Source organism: Carassius auratus, chromosome 3 (genome assembly GCF_003368295.1).
Source record: "Carassius auratus strain Wakin chromosome 3, ASM336829v1, whole genome shotgun sequence".
Taxonomy (NCBI): Eukaryota; Metazoa; Chordata; class Actinopteri; order Cypriniformes; family Cyprinidae; genus Carassius; species Carassius auratus.
In genome coordinates this window covers 272,557-294,377 of record NC_039245.1, presented here as the reverse complement: position 1 = coordinate 294,377, position 21,821 = coordinate 272,557, and the positions used below count along the sequence as shown (strand labels likewise).

Below are 21,821 nucleotides of genomic sequence, written 5' to 3'. Positions count from 1 at the left end.
ACACAAGAACAGCCGTTTACATTCCACAGTCACCGTTTTGTCTAACCAAACCTCGTAATCCACATAAAAAAAATGAATTCATGAATGTTACATACAGCAAATCTGTATTTTGTGTCTGTAAAACAAGCAAGTTAAGGTTAGTGCACCCCAAAATAAAAAAAAAACATGTCATTATTTATTCATTCTATTCCTTCTGTGGAATTTTACTTTATGGACAAAATCAGAGACATTTAAAATACTTATATGTGTATCCTCTTTTATGTTACACAGAAGAAAAATGAAGTACACAGGACTGGGATGATATGAAGGTTTAATAATGACATAGGAAAAGGACAGTTTTCATTTTAAGCTTCATCTTATTGGTAAAGGAAAACGCATATAGGTTGCACTGTGAGATGTAAACAACAGGTTAAAGATGGAGGTGAGGGAAATGTGTTAGTTACACAGATGTTCTTCAGTGAGACAAGAAGAGGATCAGTAAAGCTCTATCCTCCTGCTTGATTGCAGCTGTCTAATGGCAGAGCTTCAGGCTGCGGTCAAGGAGGCTGTTATCAGAAGCAGAACACAGCATGGCCAGAAAGAGAGGCACATTCTGTGGTCAGTAATTACAGTGTGGAAATAATCTTATACTGATGCATGTCAGGACAGTGCAGGAATAAAAAAAATATTTTGTTCAGCCCAGAAATATAAGAAATCTGTTGTCATTATTTACTCACCTTTATTATTTTTTATTATTATTTTTCACTGCTCCGGGTGTGTGCTCACAGTGTGTGTGTGTGTGTGTGTGTTCACTGCTCTGTGTGTGTGCATTTCGGATGGGTTAAATGCAGAGTACAAATTCTGAGTATGGGTGACCATACTTGGCTGAATGTCACTTTCACTTCACTTATTTTTCAACCCATATGCTGTTATATTTATGAAGAGCATAACAACACTATAAAAGTATTATAAAAGTCATCGATATCACTTTTAAAAATAAAGTGTGTTTTTGTAGCGGTTCAATGGAAGAATGATTTTGGATCCCCAAAGAGTTCTTAAAATAATTTATCTTTTTTTTCTTAGTGTGAAGAACATTTTATTCATAATCTAAGGAAACATTTTCAACTATGAAGAACCTTTTGTTCACTGATAAGTTTCCATGGATGTTGAAGGTTCTTCATGAAACAATGGCAATAAAAAAAAAAACTTGAATGATAGACAAAACAACAACAACAACAACAACAACAACAAAACGGTTAATTTAGAGGAACATACAGTTTACTGCATCTCTCATTCTCCATCCCATCCCAAATATTCAAACTAGAACATTGTGTTCTGTTATGATATGAAATAAACAACGTTTTGTGATGTCAATTCTTAAAGGCTCCATTTTTTTATCTGATTGTGATTTCTGTGCCTTTAGACCATTTTGGAAATGTATAGTAGAATGAGGTTTCTTTTTTAATCCTAACCCTATTAAAAAATATCACCACAGGTCTATTAAAAATTACAACATTTACATTTCTGATTAAAATGTGTACTGTTTAGGAGAAGAACAGGCATCATAAATTAAGCAAAGCCTTCTGGTCATGTTCACCTCATATTTCTGCAGATAATGTTTCACCCGATGTTAGCCCCCCTCAGATGAATGAATAAGCATGAGTGTGTCTTCCAGCTGTTTTGCTTTCAGAGCAGGACCACATAAGCTGTGAAACCCACCCTCAGAGTCTCCCGAATAATCCCACCTTCTCCCTACTGCAGAGTCGGCCGCTTAACACCTGACACCTTCCCACACAACACCACCAGGGTCCGCTTAAACATTAATGAGTTTTAAAGGGATCATCGGATGCTTCATGCACTTTTACAAGTTGTTTGAACTGAAAAGTGTGTTGCCAGGGTGTGTACACAACCACCCTATATCCCTATATTCAATCTCATTAAATCATTACCCTTTCTCAAATACTTTCTAAAGTAAACAGTCCCTCAGAGAGAGCGGCAGGGTCAGCAGAGCTCATTAATATGTAAAGGGAAATGCTACAAAGTGGCTTGCTATGACAAGAGCTGTTTTTGACAGGGTTAAAATGGTGTTGTTTTAACCAAACTGTGCTACAGACTTTTCATTAAGACCCTAAAGAATCATATCAACTTGTGGAAAATGGGCATCTGATGACCCCTTTAAATTACGATGGGTTTAATTAAAGAAATTTAGTTTGACTGGGGAGAGATAGTTGCCTGGAGGGACCTTTCATCCCGCTTCCTTAACTGGCCAGGTGGTGAGCGTGGGAAAGAATAAACACTATCTTTTGGCATGATGACCTGGAACAAAGCAGGAAAATTATCGCAGTGTATGCTATCAGTACGGATCCTAATGTTGCCTCCTATTTATTACAGCAAAAAAAAAAACACACCAGGCTCTTTATGAAGGTGAAGTGTGCAATTTTTGTGCCACAAGCAGCTCTAAATGGATTTGCAAAAAGTATTTTTTTGCTTCAAACATTTTCCCAAAAGCCTCTAACGTCCCTCCTGAAGGAAGCAAAGATTTGGTGTATTTTTTTCAAATGTTCCTCTTATGCAGAGTACTTGTATTCTGTGTTTGAAATAATACACTGCCTGGGGCCTGGGTTTGCCAGTTTGAATTAAATGAATAAAATGATTTTAATGCTAACTGTGTGCCGTGTGTAGATATTTATTTATCAAACAACCATGTTGGAATTTTTGTCAATAGATATACATAAAGAGGAGCCGTCAGAGAAGAGATGCAATACCTGACTCTCTTGTTTATTTCCTGTAATCTGGCTGTCAGGTCTCTGGAGCTGCATTCAATGAGCATGAGCAAAAAAGGTTTAGGATGTGCTGGTTAGTAGTTGGGTTATAGTTTTAAAAATTCATACCAAAATGATTACGACTTGGCTGTTGACTGTGGGTGGTCATGTGTTCAAGTATTCAAATATCTGAAATCTGTCTAAGGCAAGTTGTAGAAGTATTAAATATATTATAAAGATATAAACAAAAAAAATGTTAAACCATTTCTGCAGCATAGAATCTAACAATAGTGAACACATTTCTACTGCCACAATATTCATGTGCCGATTTCCGCTGCAATAACAGAGATGCTCAACCAAGAAGAAGATATATTAGACAGAGTACTGCTTCTGGAGTCTGTGACACAGAAAATACAGCATTTTTTTTTACTTTCTGAATAAAAAAAAGAGCTGTCGGAAAGGAAATGCAAAACAGAATGTGATGAGTTAGAGAGCAGTACATGAGTAAGACAGTGAGCAGGTGTTGGAGGGAGAGGCAGAAGGAGAAGGAAAAGTGCCAAAGAAGCTATGGAGGCTCTGATTAGTAATGACTGGATCCACATGCTGTCATTGTCAGCTGACAAAGATATAACATAAAATTTAGCAGAGATTCTGAGGCAAACAGAGTATGCCAGAGAAAACAGCACTCCCACAGTCCCCATTATCTGACCTCATATTTCAGCCAGAATTTGTTTGAACTTACTCAGCCAGAGGCTAAAGATTACACTGCTTAACATTTAAGACCATTTCCATTTGACACAGAAGGAAGGAGGTTAGCCCAGAGGAAATGTCTGCTGGTCTGCACGTATCTTCCTTTATAAGCTGGATGCCAAGTGTTTTGTTTCACTGAGGCTCAAGCTGAAGCTCTTCACTTTCATCCTTGTATATTCCCCTTATTAACTGCAGTTCCCAAGACATTTGTATATTCCCTTAAATGGAAAAAAAGTCAATTCTGTCATCATTTACTCATCCTCGTGTCATTCCAAACCTGTATGACTTCCTTTCTTCCACTGAATACATGAAGAAAAATACTGGTCATTATTTTAGTCCCTATGGGGACAGAAGCTTTCAAACTTTAAATGGGCGCTAAAGTACCATAAAAGTACAAAGGACCACATGACTCATGCGCTAGTCCATAGATAGCTTTCTGTGATGAAAAGACCAACATTTTTATTCACTGATAATCCTCCCCTCCAGTGAGCTATGTGACTATGACTGTCAGTGAGATCTGATTCGTAAATGAATCATTCAGTTTTGTGAACTAACCAAATTCACTGAAACAATTTGACTCCAAAGAAAATTTTGTTTGGTGCTCAAGAAACAGTTCTCATTATTGTCAATGTTGAAAACAGTTATAATATTTTTTTATGGAAATGTTTTTTTTTCAGGATTCTTTGAACAACACAAAGTTTAACAGAATAGCATTTATCTGAAGTAGACATTTTTTTGAGCAATCTTATACATCCGTGTTGAATAAATAATTCTCAACATTGATTTCCTTCAATAAATAAAAAAAAAACTAATTTTGAACAGCGATAGTGTATGTTCTAACTGAACTGTGATTAGTCTTGTACTTTTTACATATATTTAGCAATTTAAAGATGCCTGACAATGGCAAAGCCATTCTGACTCAGAGTTTCTACACAAAAATCAAAAACAAAACCTAAACCCATGCTTACCTAAACCTTCAGCTTTAGAGTTTTACAGACTTGGAAGTACTGGTATTTCCTTGAGGAAATGCAAATCTGTTTTTTCCTGGGGTGCTGCTATAAAAACCTTTCACTGTTCTAGGATATGGTCCTTATCTTGCGAATCTCTGTATCAGTTTCATACTTAAAATAAATGAACACGATGGGCTCCACTTGAAACACTATCCATTCAAGTGGTATCTTTTCCTGCACATTTAATCTCCTTCATCCACATATTTCCTTCTATTTGCATGGAAGCTAGTTAAGAGGAAACAATGAAACACATATCATTCAAGCCAAACTTTCTATTCAAAGCAGTGTGAAAAGACATACAAGATAAAAATAAGTCTTTCTACCTTCTTAAAGTGACAACTCAGTGTAGAGGGGCTGATGGCACATATTTCAGTAATAAGCAGCAAGTTTCACAGAAGTTTGACAATAGAGAGCATCCATCTGTGTGTCACAGACATATCCTGCTGAAGAACTGGGGCTGAGCTGTTTGTGCCAGTCATCTCATCACTAGGTGATGATAAAAGTCTTTGCCAGCTCACCTCGTGACATGTACGTAAGACCAAAGCCAAAGCATCCCAACAATGGTTTCAGCCAAACCACCTAATACATGACACAGTCCTTGTCAAAGCATCTCTGGCCTTTAGTTACAGCCGTGTCAGGCCACGTGTATCTCTGACCCCTGCCTTGGCTCATCAGACAGACACGATCCAGATGCCAGCTGGCCCTCAGAGCACATACGCTCCGATCAGAGACAATAATCATCCCAGCGCACCACTTCAGCACATACTGAGATACTGTGTCACACTTATATGCTTGTTATTGTTTTCCAAATAGATGCACAATATGTTGCATCATAACTTTTGGCATGAATGACAAAGCTATAATCTAAGAGTAATTCTCACGTACAGAACAGTTCAAAAGTTTGGGGTCAATCTGATATTTTTTTTAAGAAATTAATATTTCTATTCAGTAAGGAGGACATTAAGATGATCAAAACAATTAAGTAACAATTATTAGTTTTTAAACATTTAAAAACAGTTTAAACACAGTTTAAAATAATGAGCTTGCATGTCTTTGTTTTATTAAGATTTTCTTTATTATCATTTTAGCATCCCATCTACTAGTAAAGTGAATGTCACGTCTGTTAAATGATTAAATTCGTGCAGATTATTCAGACCAAAAGTTTTATTAGTAAACTGTCACGGTCATTCTAATGTGCCGATTTACTGCTTGGGAAATGTTTTATTATTAGCACAGTTGCAAATGGTGGCGCTGCTTAATGGAGTGTGGAAAGGCAATACAGTGTCTTTTTTCAATAGCTGTCAGGCAAAGCCTTTAGGATACTTGCTTTTATTATCAGTCTCATGGTTCTGTTGAAAGAATGGTTGTCTTGAAAGAAGAAAGGAAACTGGATATATAGTAAGCAAGTCCAGATTCACAACAAAATAATAAGTAGCTATAAAAGATCACACATGTGATCAGAGACCCTGGGAATCTTTCTTCTGGTAGAAAGGTCTCTTTATGTCCTAATGTCCTAAGTTATTATAACTGTGACCTTAATGCCTGCCGCTTGTAAGCTCTTAGTGTCTTAAGGATTGTTCCTCAGGTGCATGTGCAATAACTGTTTATGGTTCATTGAACAAACGATTGAAAAGTGCCAAGGACACCTGTGAGTAACATATTCAGCTGAATATCTTAATACACGGACTGCTAGTATGCACAGGTGAATGCATGCTTGGTGAAGAAAAATGTCAACACTAAAATAAATACTCTTAAAAAACAAGCATTTCACTGATTCCTAACTGAGCCAAAAACATTATGCTGATTCATTATAAAGAAGGCAGTAGTGCAAATCACAATCTTGTGTAAGATCTTGGAGGTGCAGCTTCTGGCTGATTGCCACAGCAACATAAAAGTGAGCCATGGGCATATTCCACCTGGGAATGTTTATAGCATTCTTGAATTACTTAAACATATTGATTTACACACTGGCAGCCAACAGTGTGCCCCCTTTCTATTTCTGCCTCCATTACACATCGGAGCAGCAATGTGTGAGCATCTCAGTGCTTCCAGACCTGTGACCTGCTGGGAGACTTACCTAACCGTACAAGCAAGCAAACCTAGTGCATATACTGTACACACTTAAACACATACATTTGTTACAATGTTAAGCAACGGAGGGCCTCCCACTTTTTTCATGGTCACATTGTCAACACAGACAATTAAAGCACTCATTTATGTTTTTGCAGCTTATTTGACTGTAATAAATCCTTGGTGACTGTATATGAGGTGTTTGGACTCTCATTCTGACGGCACCCATTCACTGCAGAGGATCCATTTGTGAGCAAGTTTTTACAAATGAGTTCCAGAAACAAACTCATCTACATCTTGGATGGCCTGAGGGTGAGTATATTTTCAGCTAATTTAAATTTTTGGATGAACTATTCCTTTAAAATGTTTGGTTTGTTTGAACTTGATTGTTCTTGGCGCAATGCCTCTTACTGGGAAACTCAAATCAATATTTTGTGTCCATTTATTTACATATGTGGCAAGTAGCCAAGTATTAAGTGGGACAACGTACATCCAATACACACTTTCCTGCCAATACAATACAATACAATACAATACAATACAATACAATACAATATAATATAATATAATATAATATAATATAATATAATATAATATAATATAATATAATATAATATAATATAATATAATATAATATAATGGGTTTCGATAATAGTATGGTTACTCTGCACGCGGCTCTGGCTCACCTATAAGCAAAGTAACATATAGCAAGCACTTAAAAAAATCCGGAGGGGCTCCAGAGAAGTCAGATTTGGTCTGCTGCTACCGATGACAGACATCTTGGGACCATGGAGAGTGGCTCAGTTAGTGCCTGAATCTGTAAGCCCCATTAAAGGCTCTGTTTGCACGCTGTCCCTTTAAACTCATGCCAACTCTGAATATTTGCTTGTGTAATGTTTTAGAGAAATGTATTATAAGTATACATCTGATATCTCAGCCATAAAAAGCAACAGAAATAATAAGTTCACACAAGTAAAAAATGTTCCTGGATCATTTCTGGAACATAAAAAAACAATCATAGCCCATATCATGGTTTGCCTAAAAACAGAAACAAAATGTTGGTTGATATAATTTTTTCATTTAAACTTAAAATTACAAATACCTGAAATACAAATAAATACAAATAAATTAGCTATATGTAAATTATTTACATACACACACATATACATACATACATATATATAACAAAATTACTCATACCACAATTTTTGTGAAAAATTAAAATGTGAAGAAAGAAAAATAGCTTATTCAGAATATTAAAGGGATAATAAGCCCAAAAATTTAAATTCTGCCATCAAACATTTTTCAGTAGCCATTGATTGTTCCTGTGGCTCAAGTGGTAGAGCATTGTGTAAGTAGTGCAAGGTTGTGGGTTTGATTACCAGGGAACATGTTAGGTAAAAACAATGTTGGCCTGAAGTCGATAAAAGAGTCTGCTAAATGCATAAATTTTATTTCCACAGTATGGAAAATACTATGTAGCTCAATGGCTACCATCAACTGTTTTGTTAGAGTAAAAATACTGGTAAAAAAAAAAAACTTCCAGCCTTGGAACAACTTGAGGGTGAGTGAATGATGCCAGAATGTTGAACGATCCCTTTAATAAACACTAATATAAATAATACTCAAACCAAACTCTATACCCTAAAATCCAGATTAGAGCCCAACTATTATTTTCAGTATTCTTGTAAACAATTTTGCAATCATTTATATACAGAAGGATAAATATGCAACAATAAAATTCTTTATTTTAAAATGTCATTTGAATTACACACAAAACATACTAAAAGTATTTATGAGTGAATTATTATTATCATGAAGTGACACCCAGAAATGCTTGCTTGGCAAGAAAGTCAGTGTTCAGAAAGCCCAATGCTGACTTAATGAAACAAAATGTTTCTTTAATGCCACAAATTTGTTGAAGCTAGTGTAGTAATGCTTATAAAATGTGCTGTTTTTAGATATACATTTGCGAATCACTTTGGCTCCCTATTTTGAATGTAGACAGCACATCAGCCATGCTACACCTTTCATTCAGTGGTGTGAACACGTGAAATACAGCTTAACCCCACAGAACTGTTTTGAATGGTGGAGTTAAACGCAGGAAGCATTTGGATCCAGGGCACATAACAGACTTGGGCGGTCACTGAAAGGCCCAATTAGCATTTTAATGAGGTTTAAAATGGAAAGAAGGCTGCTGAAATACCAGAAAATTAGCCACATTTGCAGCATGACAGCGCAGAGTTTCCATTTCAGGTTCAGTTAACAAGCACAAAATATGCCCTTGTTTGTTTCCAGTTTGCCAGTGTGTAAATAGCAAGGGAGTAATGAGAAGCATGAAAAGCCATTATCATGTTCGAAGGGCATCCGGTCTGACCCATAATAGGTTGTTTGGTGTGACCAAGCACTCGTCCAGCGTGACAGCCGGCAGCCAGCATGGAGAAGGTGACACTTGTGGCTTTCACACTCTGTTGAGCTCATTACAAAAACATGGCTCACAGCGGCCTTGTATTTTCTCTTTACTTTCTCTTCACGACAGCTTCATCTTGTTCATTTAAGCCATAATTAAAATAAGAGTGATATAATGTTGGGTGGTAATCTAGATTTTTACATCGTATTAAATAAATGTTAGTGGTGTCTGTGCTAAAGCTGTTGCAAGGATGCTCGTATGTTCTGAAGTATTTTAGCACATTGTGTTCATGGTTTCAAGGGCGGCTGGTTATCTAGCTTAACCCTTTAACTGCCCCACCAAGAAAAAGGCATTTAAAAAAGAATGTTGTTTGCATTTCTTGTCTGCTTATGTTGCTAGTTACCACAATGTATTTTTGTTTTTTAACACATCACATAATTTTTACCAAATGGTTGATATGTCTCTAAAAATACCGGAATTCATACACATATTATAAAAATCTGAAAATATGAACTATAATACTAATTTAAAAAACAAAAACAAATCAAAATAAAATAGTTTTGTATATTGAATCTTCTTTATTTATTGAAGTATACTATAAAATATTTCAGGTTTTCATTTTAACACAGGAAATTATAAATTTACTTGTTGTTGTTTTTTTTTTTACAATAAACAAAAACAAATAACAGAAATAACTAAAAGTAATAAAACCAAAGGCATTACACTCTTTCAGCATTCAAAAAACAAATTAAAATAAAAATAGCAAAAGATAATGGCATTTTAAGCTTTTATGATTCAAGAAACACGTTGTCAAGTGTGGTAGTGCAACAGGATTTTCTTTCTTTCTTTTTGTAGATAACATTTCTTTGTAAACCAGAAATGCTGTGCAGTGTAAGTCTTGAGCCAGGAGTATAATCTGGCTCTTTCAAGGAAACTGTTTTTAAAGTGTGTTTGCCTTTTCTTCTCTCCTAACCAGGAATCTTAGTAGAGGATTTGCTTGTTTAGGGAGAATCATCTTCATCCAGGGACTCAAAAAAACTGTCACCAGCTACTTCTGTTCGGACGGGGTGATAATCCAGATCCTCTCCATGAAGTACCCAGCACTAAAAGTTTTATATGTCTCCCTATATCTGACACACACCCACTTCAGGTCTTGCAGTCTCCACTAATGAGATGATGAGTATAATTCGGTGTGATGGATGAGGAAGACATTAAAAATGTACAGGGCTGGGGGTACTCCAGGACAGATTTGAGAACTTTTTGGGGTCATCAACATAGCTGAGATCAGCATCAGAGTCCTTGGGGGTTTTCTGGTACGTGGACCTGAAGTTCTTGCACCATAGACACTGTTGACATCCATAGTAATTATAACCCCCCCCCAAAAAAAAACAAACAAATAAATAACAATCTCTTACATTTTTAGTAATGTTAGTACACCAGCATTTGTCATTTAATTAGTTATTGTCTCTGATAATTATGATTTCCACACATTCATTTTATGAATTCATTATATTTATAAGAAATATATAGATTAATGAAATATAAATAAATGAATAAATAAATGTATAATGTTACAAAATATTTCTATTTCTGATAAGTGCTATTCTTTTGAACTTTCTATTCAAAGAAGGTTTTCCACAAAAATATTGAGCAGCATTTAATTTTTTTTTTTTTTACTGATAAAAATAAGAAATGTTTCTTGAGCAGCAAATCGTCATAGTATGATTTTTGAAAGATGATGTGACGATGAAGACTGGATGAATGAAAGCTTTACCATCACAGGAATAAAAAAAATTAAACATTTAAAATTATGTTTAAATTGAAAAGTTATTGTAAATTTCTAATAATATTTTATAATATTACTGTTTTTACAATCAAAAAAATACTATATTTGCGATATCATTAACAAAAAAAAAAACAAACAAAAAAAAAATTAACATTTGTAGTCTAACGTTTCTCAGTCAATATAATTTGACACTTTGGCACCCCCTGCTGGATGTAAGATGCCTGTACAGACTCAGGATGGGGAGTTTTTGCTGGAAAGAGTGTGACATCTGGTTTCCATGTGTTTTTAGGTGAGGAAGATAATTGATTACACTGAGCTCAGAGGAAGGGTTGTGGAAACCGAAGCATATTTGGGTGGGTAGGACAAGGCGTCCCACTCAGCAGGGAGAGAAACACTGCCATGTTCATGAAGCCTGAGACCAAATGTGGCATCTATCTCTGCATGAGTGTCTCCAGCCAAAGTGAGGCTCCAAAAATCACTGTAATTGACCATACGCACATAGGAATAGTGCCTCACAGGAGATGGAGGCAGAAGACTGTAACCACAGATGCCTCACTGCTAGTTACGAAAGAAAGGAGTGTTTGGTTTTGCTGTTTCTCATTATCGCCCATTCGCACATTACATAAACTTAGAGAACAACAAAGGAGATGTTTAGCAGAATGTCCAGGCAGCTATTATCCGTATAATTAGTGAATGGTGACCAAGGACTGTCAAGAAAAAAAAAAAAAAAACATGAAAAAAAGACCTTTAGAATCAACATGGGTTATTTATATTCACTGCAAGTCTTTTAAAGCCATGACAGCAAAAAGCTGAAGTTTAAAGTTGTTATTCACCAATAATATTCTCATCTTTTCTCACAGAGCCATCCAGTTGAGAAGAATATAACACACACATCTATTACTGTCCTCGTTTTGTGAATTTTGGAGCTCGAAAGCCCCTCGTGACTAATCATTTTCACTGTACCGAGAACAAAAAGAGCAGCAAAATTACTGGAAGAAAGTCATACGGGGTGGAACGACATGAGAGTGAGTAAATCATGAGAAATGTAAAGTTTGAGTGAACTAACCCTTTGAGTTCTGAACATGTCTGTGTTTGTAACAGCATGTTTTCTTTATTACATAGTCTTGTTATTTGTGGTGCTAAATGATTTTACAGATGCTTAGAAAATCATTTGCACTTCAAGGCAATTACAACTCCCTTTTTATTTAACCAACTTTTGGTGCTTTTGGCAGTGTGGACAGGTGCCAAATCCTGCTGGAAAATGAAATCAGCATCTTCAAAAAGCTGTTCAGCAGAAGAAAGCATGAAGTGCTCAAATTTCTTGGTAAACGGGTGCAGTGACTTTGGTTTTCAAAAAACACAACGTACCAACACCAGCAGATGACATTACACCCCAAATCATCACAGACTGTGGAAACTTAACACTGGACTTCAAGCAACTTGGGCTACGAGTTTCTCCACCCTTCCTCCAGACTCTAGGACCTTGGTTTCCAAATGAAATACAAAACTTGCTCTCATCTGAAAAGAGGACTTTGACCACTGGGCCACCATTGACCACCATTTCTTCTTCTCCTTAGTCCAGGTAATATTTGACATTGTCTGTGGTTCAGAAATGGCTTAACAAGAGGAATATGATAACTGTAGCGAAATACCTTGACATGTCTTTGTGTGGTGGCTCTTGATGCCTTGACCCCAGCCTCAGTCCATTCCTTGTGAAGTTCACTCAAATTCTTCTCAAATTCGATTTTGCTTAACAATCCTCACGGTTGGTTGAGCATCTTTTTCTTCCACACTTTCTCTTTCCACTCAACTTTCTGTTAACATGCTTGGATACAGCACTCTGTGAACAGCCAGCTTCTTTGACAATTAATGTTTGTGGTTTACTCTCCTTGTGAAGGGTGTCAATGATTGTCTAATGGACAACTGTCAGATCAGCAGTCTTCCCCATGATTGTGTAGCCCAGTGAACCAAACTGAGAGACCAATTTGAAGGCACAGAAAACTTTGCAGGTTTTTGCTATGTTTGATTACCTTTGCTATGTTTGATTAGCTGATTGGCATGTCACCATATTCAAATTAGTTGAGATCGTGATTTGGTGAGTTTTTGTTAAATGTGAGCCAAAATCATCACAATTAAAAGACTTAAACTACTTCAGTCTGTGAGCATTGAATTTATTTAATACACAAGTTTCATAATTTGAGTTCAATTACTTAAATAAAATAACTTTTTCCATGATATTCTTATTTACTGAGATGCATATGTAATAGAAAGACAATTAAAACTCTCGGTTTGTGTTCTATATTAAAAATCTTTTGAGTAAAGTAAAGGTCATGCCTGTCTGTGACTGTATTTTTGTTATTGTCTTTTTTTATTTTTTTTTATCCTTTGTTATCCTGACTTTATAATGTCTGTTGTACTGTTTTATACCTGTCATTTATATCATAATAAAAAAAAATGCAGTTTGGGATGGCCTTCTTTGCGCCACTGTGACGCAATCGCACTTCAAATGTGCACTCCAGAGTCCATGAACTTTGGTTTGGGACACAGCTAGAGTCTGACAGTACAGCGGATCTGTCCAGAGTCTGTTGCTATCTGAGAAAATCTGTTGTACCAGCAGGCAACACTCAGCCAGTCGAGCTGAATAGGGCATTCAGTAGTGTTCTTCAGTAGCGCATGCTTTACAAATAACGACGCTAGAATCAAAGAATTGCACAAGTAGATACAGCTGGTAGTTCCAAGTAACAGTTTCACCACTCAAAGTAATAAATTATACTTCTGACATGATTAAATTGATGTACAACCACATGCAATTGTGGTAGGACTAGTGAAGCTCGTCCTGCTTGCATTTGGTCCTATCATTGAATATCTAAATTTGTGGGTGAGGTACCATGTGTCAAGAGTCATGCCCCCTTGCTTCCTGCGTTACATTTAGTCATCCTCCAGAATGGCATGTAGCCAGCCAAGCAACATATCAACCTTAAAACTTTACTACATAACATAACATAAATACTGATAAGTATTAACATAAGTAGTAAATAAATTGTGATAAATAAATGGAGCTGTTGAAGTGCCTTTTTATGAGTGAATTTGTTAAAATAGCCTATTAAAGGAAAACGGGACATTTTTTCAATTTTTTTTTATTGAACAAACAAAAACAACAACAACAACACCTCAATTACAGATCAAATCAGATTAGAGCAACCAAACTAGATATAGATTTGATATTAAAAAAATTATAAACAAAGATATTGCAAAATAACCAAAAAACTAAACATTAAGCCATGGGAAATATATACATTACAATAAATACAACTTGATAAGAAAGGAAGAACGGAAAAAAAGAAAAGAAAAAAAAAGCTAAATCCCACCACATTAAATAGCACAACATAAAAACGCATAAATATACTTTATGCACAAAGTATAAGATTTTAAGGTTTGACATTGCTGGAAGAGGATATATTATCCAAATAACACTTCAGGTCTTTACAAATAATAAGAAATAGAGGTTTAACAGACAAAAATGTACGTAAACAATTTAGCTAGGAAAATAGATTAATAAAAAAATACTTGTCTTTTACATTATTTAGAGAGTTATAAAAAACAAATAAGACATCCTTAAACACCAAAAAAAATTGTCTAAGATACAGACATGTACAACTACACAGAATTTCTTCCAAAAGGTAACAACATGGACACAATTCCAAAAAAGATGACATACTGTACAGTCTCATTTTCCACTCCACAAAAGAAGGGGATCCATCTCAGGAAACATTTTTTTAAGATAAGGTTTGGCAGGGTAAAATCTGTGTAGTAACTTAAAGGATATCTCTTTAACTTTATTGGTAATCAAATATATATAACAGGAGGGATAGTAATTTTGTCTTTCTGAAAGAGCAGTATAATGTTCCTATTTCTGAGAGAGGGACTGGACAAAAAGCTAAAAGTTCCTATTGCTGTTTCACAGGGGTGTGTCCAAGAAATACAAAAAGGTAAAGAATCAGAGATTTTTAACAGTGCCATCACTCGACTGGGGATGGAATGGAATGGAAAGGGAATGGAATGGATGGCATCCATCACTATGGCAAAGTCACGAGGGGTGACAGGTATATTTAGTTAAGAATTCTGAATAAGAAAGCAAGAGAATTTAGAAGTTGAGAAACCAAAAGAATATTATTATTAAAACAATTTTTTTGTATTGAATATCTTGGTTATTCCAAATATAGACATACAATATAAGTATAGTTTATTTTTTATTTTTGTAAAAACATACAAGAATCCCAAAAAAGCTTAATAAGGATGCTTTTCAGCCATTTTAGTTAATCTACATTGTCAGACACCAATGTTAGGGTGTGTTACTGTGATTGTCCGCTGGATCTTAAAATTAAGTGAAATAACACTAATCTGTATGATTTTGCATCGAAATTTGATCCGACTGATCTGTCTGCAGACAGTGAAGCTCAGAAGATAGACCCAGCATAGAGAGTCATAACCAAAGCAGACATATTGCTCTAACAGAGTTCATTCATGGGGACTTCATCCGCTAAGGGTTCTTTATGTGCTTTGGGCTCCTTCACATCATAACGGCCCGTCCTGTCCTGGTTGTCCTACTTTTTGTAGTAGGTCAAGTAGATGTAGATGATGATGACTGAGATGGCCACCACTACAGCAGCAATAATGCCTAATATTATGGGTATGTAATTCTCTGTCAAAAATAAAAACAAATATATGAGTAAATCAGCTATTTAGTGAATGAAATCCAAGATTGATCTCAATCCTGCATCATGCCTTCAACATATTAAAAGTAAAGCAACTAATAAAAAAAAATACATGCGTCAACAATTATGAAAAAACACTTAAATATGATAAGCCATAATGTGACCACAGTGACATTAAAACTGCAAGATAACCATTACAAGAGCAACACACCAAACAGCTTCTAACAAAAGTGCAAATACTCTGTGAAATGCCAAAAACACTAACCACTAAAGTCGTCGTGAATCTATCCTGACAACATACTATTAAATTGTTTTTTCATAATCATTTTCATATTTAAAAGGCACAATATGTACGATTTTTTTTATCAAAATATCCAGAAACCACTAGAACAGTGTGATATATTTTGCTGACCTGTGACTCTCTATTGCATTACCTTACAGACAGGAGGAGAAGCTCGCAGGCAATTAACTTAATATGGTGTACTGGCGTTACATTTTAAGATACTATACAAAATAATTAATCAGAATACTTACTCCTTCTCACTCATGCCAAAGAACTCCCCGCTCAAGCTCGCCGTCTTTACAAGATTAATGATGGCAGTTTGCACGCACAGCTACTAGAAGATTTACATCTGTCAGACAGGTTGCTGACGTCGTCAAGCTTCGTTTGAGTCTGCGCGTCAGAAACGGGAGTGCTAAAAAATGCTAAAAATGGGCTTCACTTGTCTCAATTGAGTTCCAATGGAGTCGCTGTGTCCATTTCTTTTACTGTCTATGATGGAAACACCAAAGATGCTTTAATATGTTAATATGTAATGTGCGTTTTATTAGACAGGTGATGACCACACAGAGTAGCATTGTAACAGAACTTTCAAATGCATCTAGTTTGATAAAACAGCACTGCTTTTTCCCCCCCTACATATTCACGACCGGAAGGAGTGGAAGCAGCCGACTGTGGAATAATAAAAGCAGAATAAAAATAATTTCTGCCCGAGTCCCATCGGATTGCATCGGCTGTGCACAAAGACCACAACTCCCACGATTCCACATTCATCAAACTATGCCTTTGTTTCTTTGTTTGTTTTGAATATGCACCTTCTGCCGGCGAAAACTTACATATTGTGCCTTTAATATAACCAAAATAAAAAATGTGTTTAATATCAGACCAGCAAATACAAAAAATTAAATTCTGAAACAGCCACAATTCCTTTATGTAGTATTACTGTCAGTTTTAATTAAGCAAATTGAATTATTGTTACTGTTGCAAATTGCAAAAAAAGAAAAAAAGAAACATAAGCATAGTTACCTTGTATGAACACTTCTACATGTCTGGTCGTCGTGCCAACAGAATTCTCTGCAACGCAGGACACATTCTCAGGTGTTGACTCTGATATAGTAAGAGTTTCATTATAAACTATATCATTTGTGCCGAGGATCCAGCTGATTGTTGGTTTTGGGTTTCCCTCGGCTTCACAAACAATCTCCTCTGAATATCCTCGAAACACAGGCACTACGGAGGGCAATTTGGTCTCATTGATGATCGGTTTAGCTACAGGATGGAGCCAAAAACACACAGGTTCAGAGCTTTTGCATCTGCATTCTGCATCTTAAATTTCTAATTTTAATCAATATTCATTTTAATCTTGTATTTTTCAACAAAAGTACCCAAATGTGGATATTTGACTAGAAAAATCACATGCTGCATCTGATCCCTATTACTACACTTTGTCGAAGGTAAGAAGGGCTGCACCATTAATTGAAATCGAATCGAAATCGAGACTCGACAGAAGCTGCGTTTTTCATGCGTATCTTTCAGAGAAGCACAGTTCTGTGATCAGCAGTAAATCTTCATCCGATGGCCAGAGGGCGCTCTCACGCTGAAAACCCAAATATGCATCAAAGAACAAACCCAGAGCTGAATAAACCAATAGTATGTTCCTGCACAACCGGAGGCTGCAGATTCAGGACCGCAGATCTGGGCCGCAGTTCTAGGACCCTAGTTTTTCCTGATATCGCCACCTACCGTACTGGCCAATATAGCGATGGCTGCAGTTTCAGGAACGCAGTTCTAGTATCCTGTTGGTTTAGTTTGCAGTCACGTTACTTTGTATATAGCATCAATATATTAATCTCAGGAGCATGTTTTTAAATGTGATTTTTGATTCAAAATGCAGCAGAGTTAAATTACTAAGTGTGCTTTGAGTCACAATTTTAAATTTAAACATGAATTTACACAAAATATAAATGAAATATAAATTTTGTAAAATTGATGTATATCAATGTTAAAACAATTGTAAAAAATGAAGAACCTTAAAAGTCTTGAATTGTCTCTTGAATTATACAGTATATTGATTCACTTTCTTAAGGTGAATTAGCTCATTATCAGGTAAGTTAAAGTTGGAATCAGCATATGGAGTCACTAAATTACTGCCAATATTTTAAAAGTTGGTGAGAGGCAAGACAAGACACAAGAATGATTCAAGAATGTTCATTTATATACATATATACATATTACATATTACATATTATATATATATATATATATATATATATATATATATATATATATATATATATATATATATATATATATATATATATATATATATATATATATATATATATATATATTAGTTCAGACCAAAAGTTTGGACACACCTTCTCAGTCAAAGAGTTTTCTTTATTTTCATGACTATGAAGATTGTAGAGTCACACTGAAGGCATCAAGGGCTATTTGAGCAAGAAGGAGAGTGATGGGGTGCTGCTCCAGATGACCTGGCCTCCACAGTCACTGGACCTGAACCCAATCGAGATGGTTTAGGGGTGAGCTGGACCGCAGACAGAAGGCAAAAGGGCCAACAAGTGCTAAGCATCTCTCGGGGAACTCCTTCAAGACTGTTGGAAGACCATTTCAGGTGACTACCTCTTGAAGCTCATCAAGAGAATACCAAGAGTGTGCAAAGCAGTAATCAAAGCAAAAGGTGGCTACTTTGAAGAACCTAGAATATGACATATTTTCAGTTGTTTCACACTTTTTTGTTATGTATATAATTCCACATGTGTTAATTCATAGTTTTGATGCCTTCAGTGTGAATCTACAATTTTCATAGTCATGAAAATAAAGAAAACTCTTTGAATGAGAAGGTGTGTCCAAACTCTTAGTCTGTACAGTATATACATGTCATTTTTGTGACAACATCACAACAGCACCAAAGTGAACCCCTTTTCCATCAGTCGCTGCATGGATAGAATGGCTGTAGGCTTCAACTCTAGAGAAAGAGAGAGCGAGAGACAGAGAGAGATAAATAAGAAACATTTGTTTAACATATTCAACTGGAATATATATATATATATATGAAAAGTGAAAGTCCTTGCAGCATGTGGTGCATCTCTTCAATTGGGGCAGGGATTTCCCTTTTTGATTGTTATATGTATCTTGGAAAAGTGAGAGTGTACTTGTTAGAATATTTTGAGATCATGAAAATATCCCTAGTGCCTTTTTTAATCATCTGTCCTACAATGAGCCTAATCGAATCCATAAAATCACTTCATATTGGCCATGCAAAACATGACAGAAACTAACACATGATAGCAATGTATAACTGTATGTGGAGTAGACCTGCAGATTAGGCCAAATTGTAACAAACTATTAAAATTGCCAAATGCCTAATTTATCATTGCAAAACAATGCCAAAACAACAGACTAACACATACTGCAACTAGGCAGTCAGTGCAGTTTAATTATGAAATATATTTTATACCTAAATATGGTAAAACAACGACTATTAAGCCAGTATTCACACTAATACATTAAGCTGCAGGTAAATCTTACAAACCTTACAACAACCATGCTCTTGTCATCTGATAAGTTTAAGCAATGTGCAGGCTAGATTCACTTATAATACTTCGTCATTAAAACACAATTATAATTTATGAAATCATAGCCACGAATTAACATCGTAGTAATTAATAAAACTGGCTCACAAATTCTTAATTTGGTGGGAATTAATTATTAATTCATAGGTAGCAGTTCTCACTATGTAAACTTTGCACCGTTTAAACGTTCTAAAATAAAACTTAATTAAATATAGATACTCACCATCTGGTTGCTGTCCACGTCGTCCATCTTTAATTAGTGTTGATTCAGTACAGTAGGTGGCGCTGTCACAAAAATACTAGGGTCCTAAAGCTGCGGTCACAGAATTGCGGTCCTGTAACTGTAGCCTCCGGTTGTGCAGGAATACCCTTCTCGAATAAACAGAAGATTTAACTGCTTTCACTGAATCAACGCTAATAAACGAATAAACACGCGACTACAACAATATATGGTTTATCTGAGTTCTTATTATTTTATATTAAAATAAAGTATATTTATAATGCAGTGCCATTATCAACAATTAGAATACTATGAAATACAATATGTTGCATGTCTTATTGTGTAAGAAGTCACATTATCTCTCAGAAGGATTTATTTCAAACATTCGACTGACGTTATGAAGTGAATTTGCAGTAAAAACATGTTAATAAATGTGGTATTTTCAATGCTCTCAGATGCAACAGCATTTACTACACAGAGCCATAGTTCACTGAGAAGCTACGCAAACATCTGACAATATCGCTAATGATTTCTTCGATTTCATTATCGTGCAATAAAATCATCTGAAAGCAGCTGATGATGATTTACTGCTTATTAGAGAACCAGCTTTACTAACAAAATGTTTATGACAATCGCAATCGATTAATCATGCAGCACTAATGGTAAGTGCTACAACTACTAAAAGTCTGCTTGATTTGGACGTTAACATGTTTTTAAAAGATTAATTATAGGAGCTAATGGAACTTACTTACAATATACAGTAATGTAGAGAAAGTCTGATGTTTCTTTTGGAAGAGGTTGAGGTCCTTCTGCTCCCAGATCCAGCTGTGCTTCACACCAGTATTGAGCTCCATCATCATCTCTGTCTGGACGGATCAGGAGTGTGGGGTTTACATTCACTGGAGTCTTGCTATTTTCAGTGAAGGTGGTTTGATCCAGCAGAGTCTGTCCTTTATACCATTTGACAGTGAGATTCTGAACAGGAACCACACCGTGAACATCACACTGGAGCTGATACTGCCGTCCCTCTATCATTGGTCCTGTGTGTTTCACAATGCTGATGGACACATTGTCTGGAGTCTCTGTGGAGGAAGATTTACAAACTCTGAAATCTGCAGTGGTTAATGCACATTTATTAGATATTTCTGAGAATGAAAAGACAAAAACTTCAATAACAGTGAAACTGACTGTAAACAGTGATTGGGAACTCTACTACACACTGTCCATCATAGTTTATGTAGCAGTATGGCTGTATCTCCCATTCTGTCAGGTGTGACACTCTCCATGTGATCAGACTGTTACTGGTTTTGGGCACTGCTCCCTCACTGGCTTCCCATCCCATCCCTTTATGTGAGACTGAAGTGCTACAGTTAACTGCAACAGAACCGTTGTATCTCACAACAGCTCTATGAGGGTTGAACTGAACAGGACATTCAGCTTGTGTACCTGTTAAACACATTGAAGAACACAGAATAAATGCATTGTGTACTAGAAAGACTGAACACAGATAACCAACCATCACGTTAAATCTAGTTTACTGACCAACTGCAAGCAAAACAATCATAACTACAGTAATGAATGAACTAAAATAGGTCAATATTTTAACGCGGACAATAGAGGTCAACGGATCTCTGAATCACTCGTGAACACATTCAAGCTCGTACGCTACTGTTTCACGAATGTTCTCGCTTCTCTTATCGGAATAATGAAAGGGAAACAAGTCAATACAAACCTGTGAGAGTCACAAACAGTAAAAGTGTTGAAAAATAAACAAGTCCATAAAAACGTTTCAGCATGTTGTAAGTGTTCGAAAGTACCGTCGACCAGACAACAAAGGCGAGGTCAAGACGTGCGAAGATATAAATGTGTCGCCTCTGCCAGTGACAGTAGTGCAGTCACGCCTCTGCGCTTCGAGTTTATTGCGCGTCTATTCGGTGGTGCGTGGTAGATGAAGGTGCGAGCGCTACAGTCTTCCTCTTTAGTAAATCCTGCTTCAGTTGTGTTATTTATTCATGTTCGTATTCACGGTCTTCTATTTAAGTCTTCACCATTTTACTATCTTTTTTTAATTAATTAATTTATTTTTGGGTTCAAAGCTGTATACTTTTTCCTTTTTTATGTGATATGCTGCTAAATTAATGCATAATTTGGATTATGTTGTGTACAACTGTCTTTCTACTTACAGTTAACATTATTCTATATCAGTTGGATCCATGGAATTTTTTTTTTTTTCATTTAGGCTT

General features: G+C 35.9%; 1 protein-coding gene across 1 annotated transcript; it reads right to left on the bottom strand.

Annotated features, from left to right (window-relative positions):
* Positions 1–14,939: 14,939 nt before the first annotated feature.
* LOC113042416 (intercellular adhesion molecule 1-like) lies at positions 14,940–21,487 on the bottom strand. Its single transcript, XM_026201279.1, has 5 exons — positions 21,311–21,487; positions 20,767–21,024; positions 20,331–20,660; positions 16,789–17,031; positions 14,940–15,469 (listed from the first exon to the last, which is right to left on the bottom strand). Exons 1-5 carry the CDS (start codon positions 21,372–21,374, stop codon positions 15,372–15,374), a joined length of 993 nt encoding a protein of 330 aa, XP_026057064.1. The 5' UTR covers positions 21,375–21,487; the 3' UTR covers positions 14,940–15,371.
* Between the last annotated feature and the right edge of the window lie 334 nt (positions 21,488–21,821).

Bases quoted from the DNA above. Each gene is read 5' to 3' on its own strand.
- LOC113042416 (XM_026201279.1), bottom strand. From the start codon at position 21,374: ATGCTGAAACGTTTTTATGGACTTGTTTATTTTTCAACACTTTTACTG. The intron at 21,025-21,310 runs GTTTGTATTGAC...TGTGTTTAACAG, and splicing joins ACTGTTTGTGACTCTCACAG to GTACACAAGCTGAATGTCCT. The intron at 17,032-20,330 runs GTAAGTAAGTTC...TCCATCCTGTAG, and splicing joins TCTCTACATTACTGTATATT to CTAAACCGATCATCAATGAG.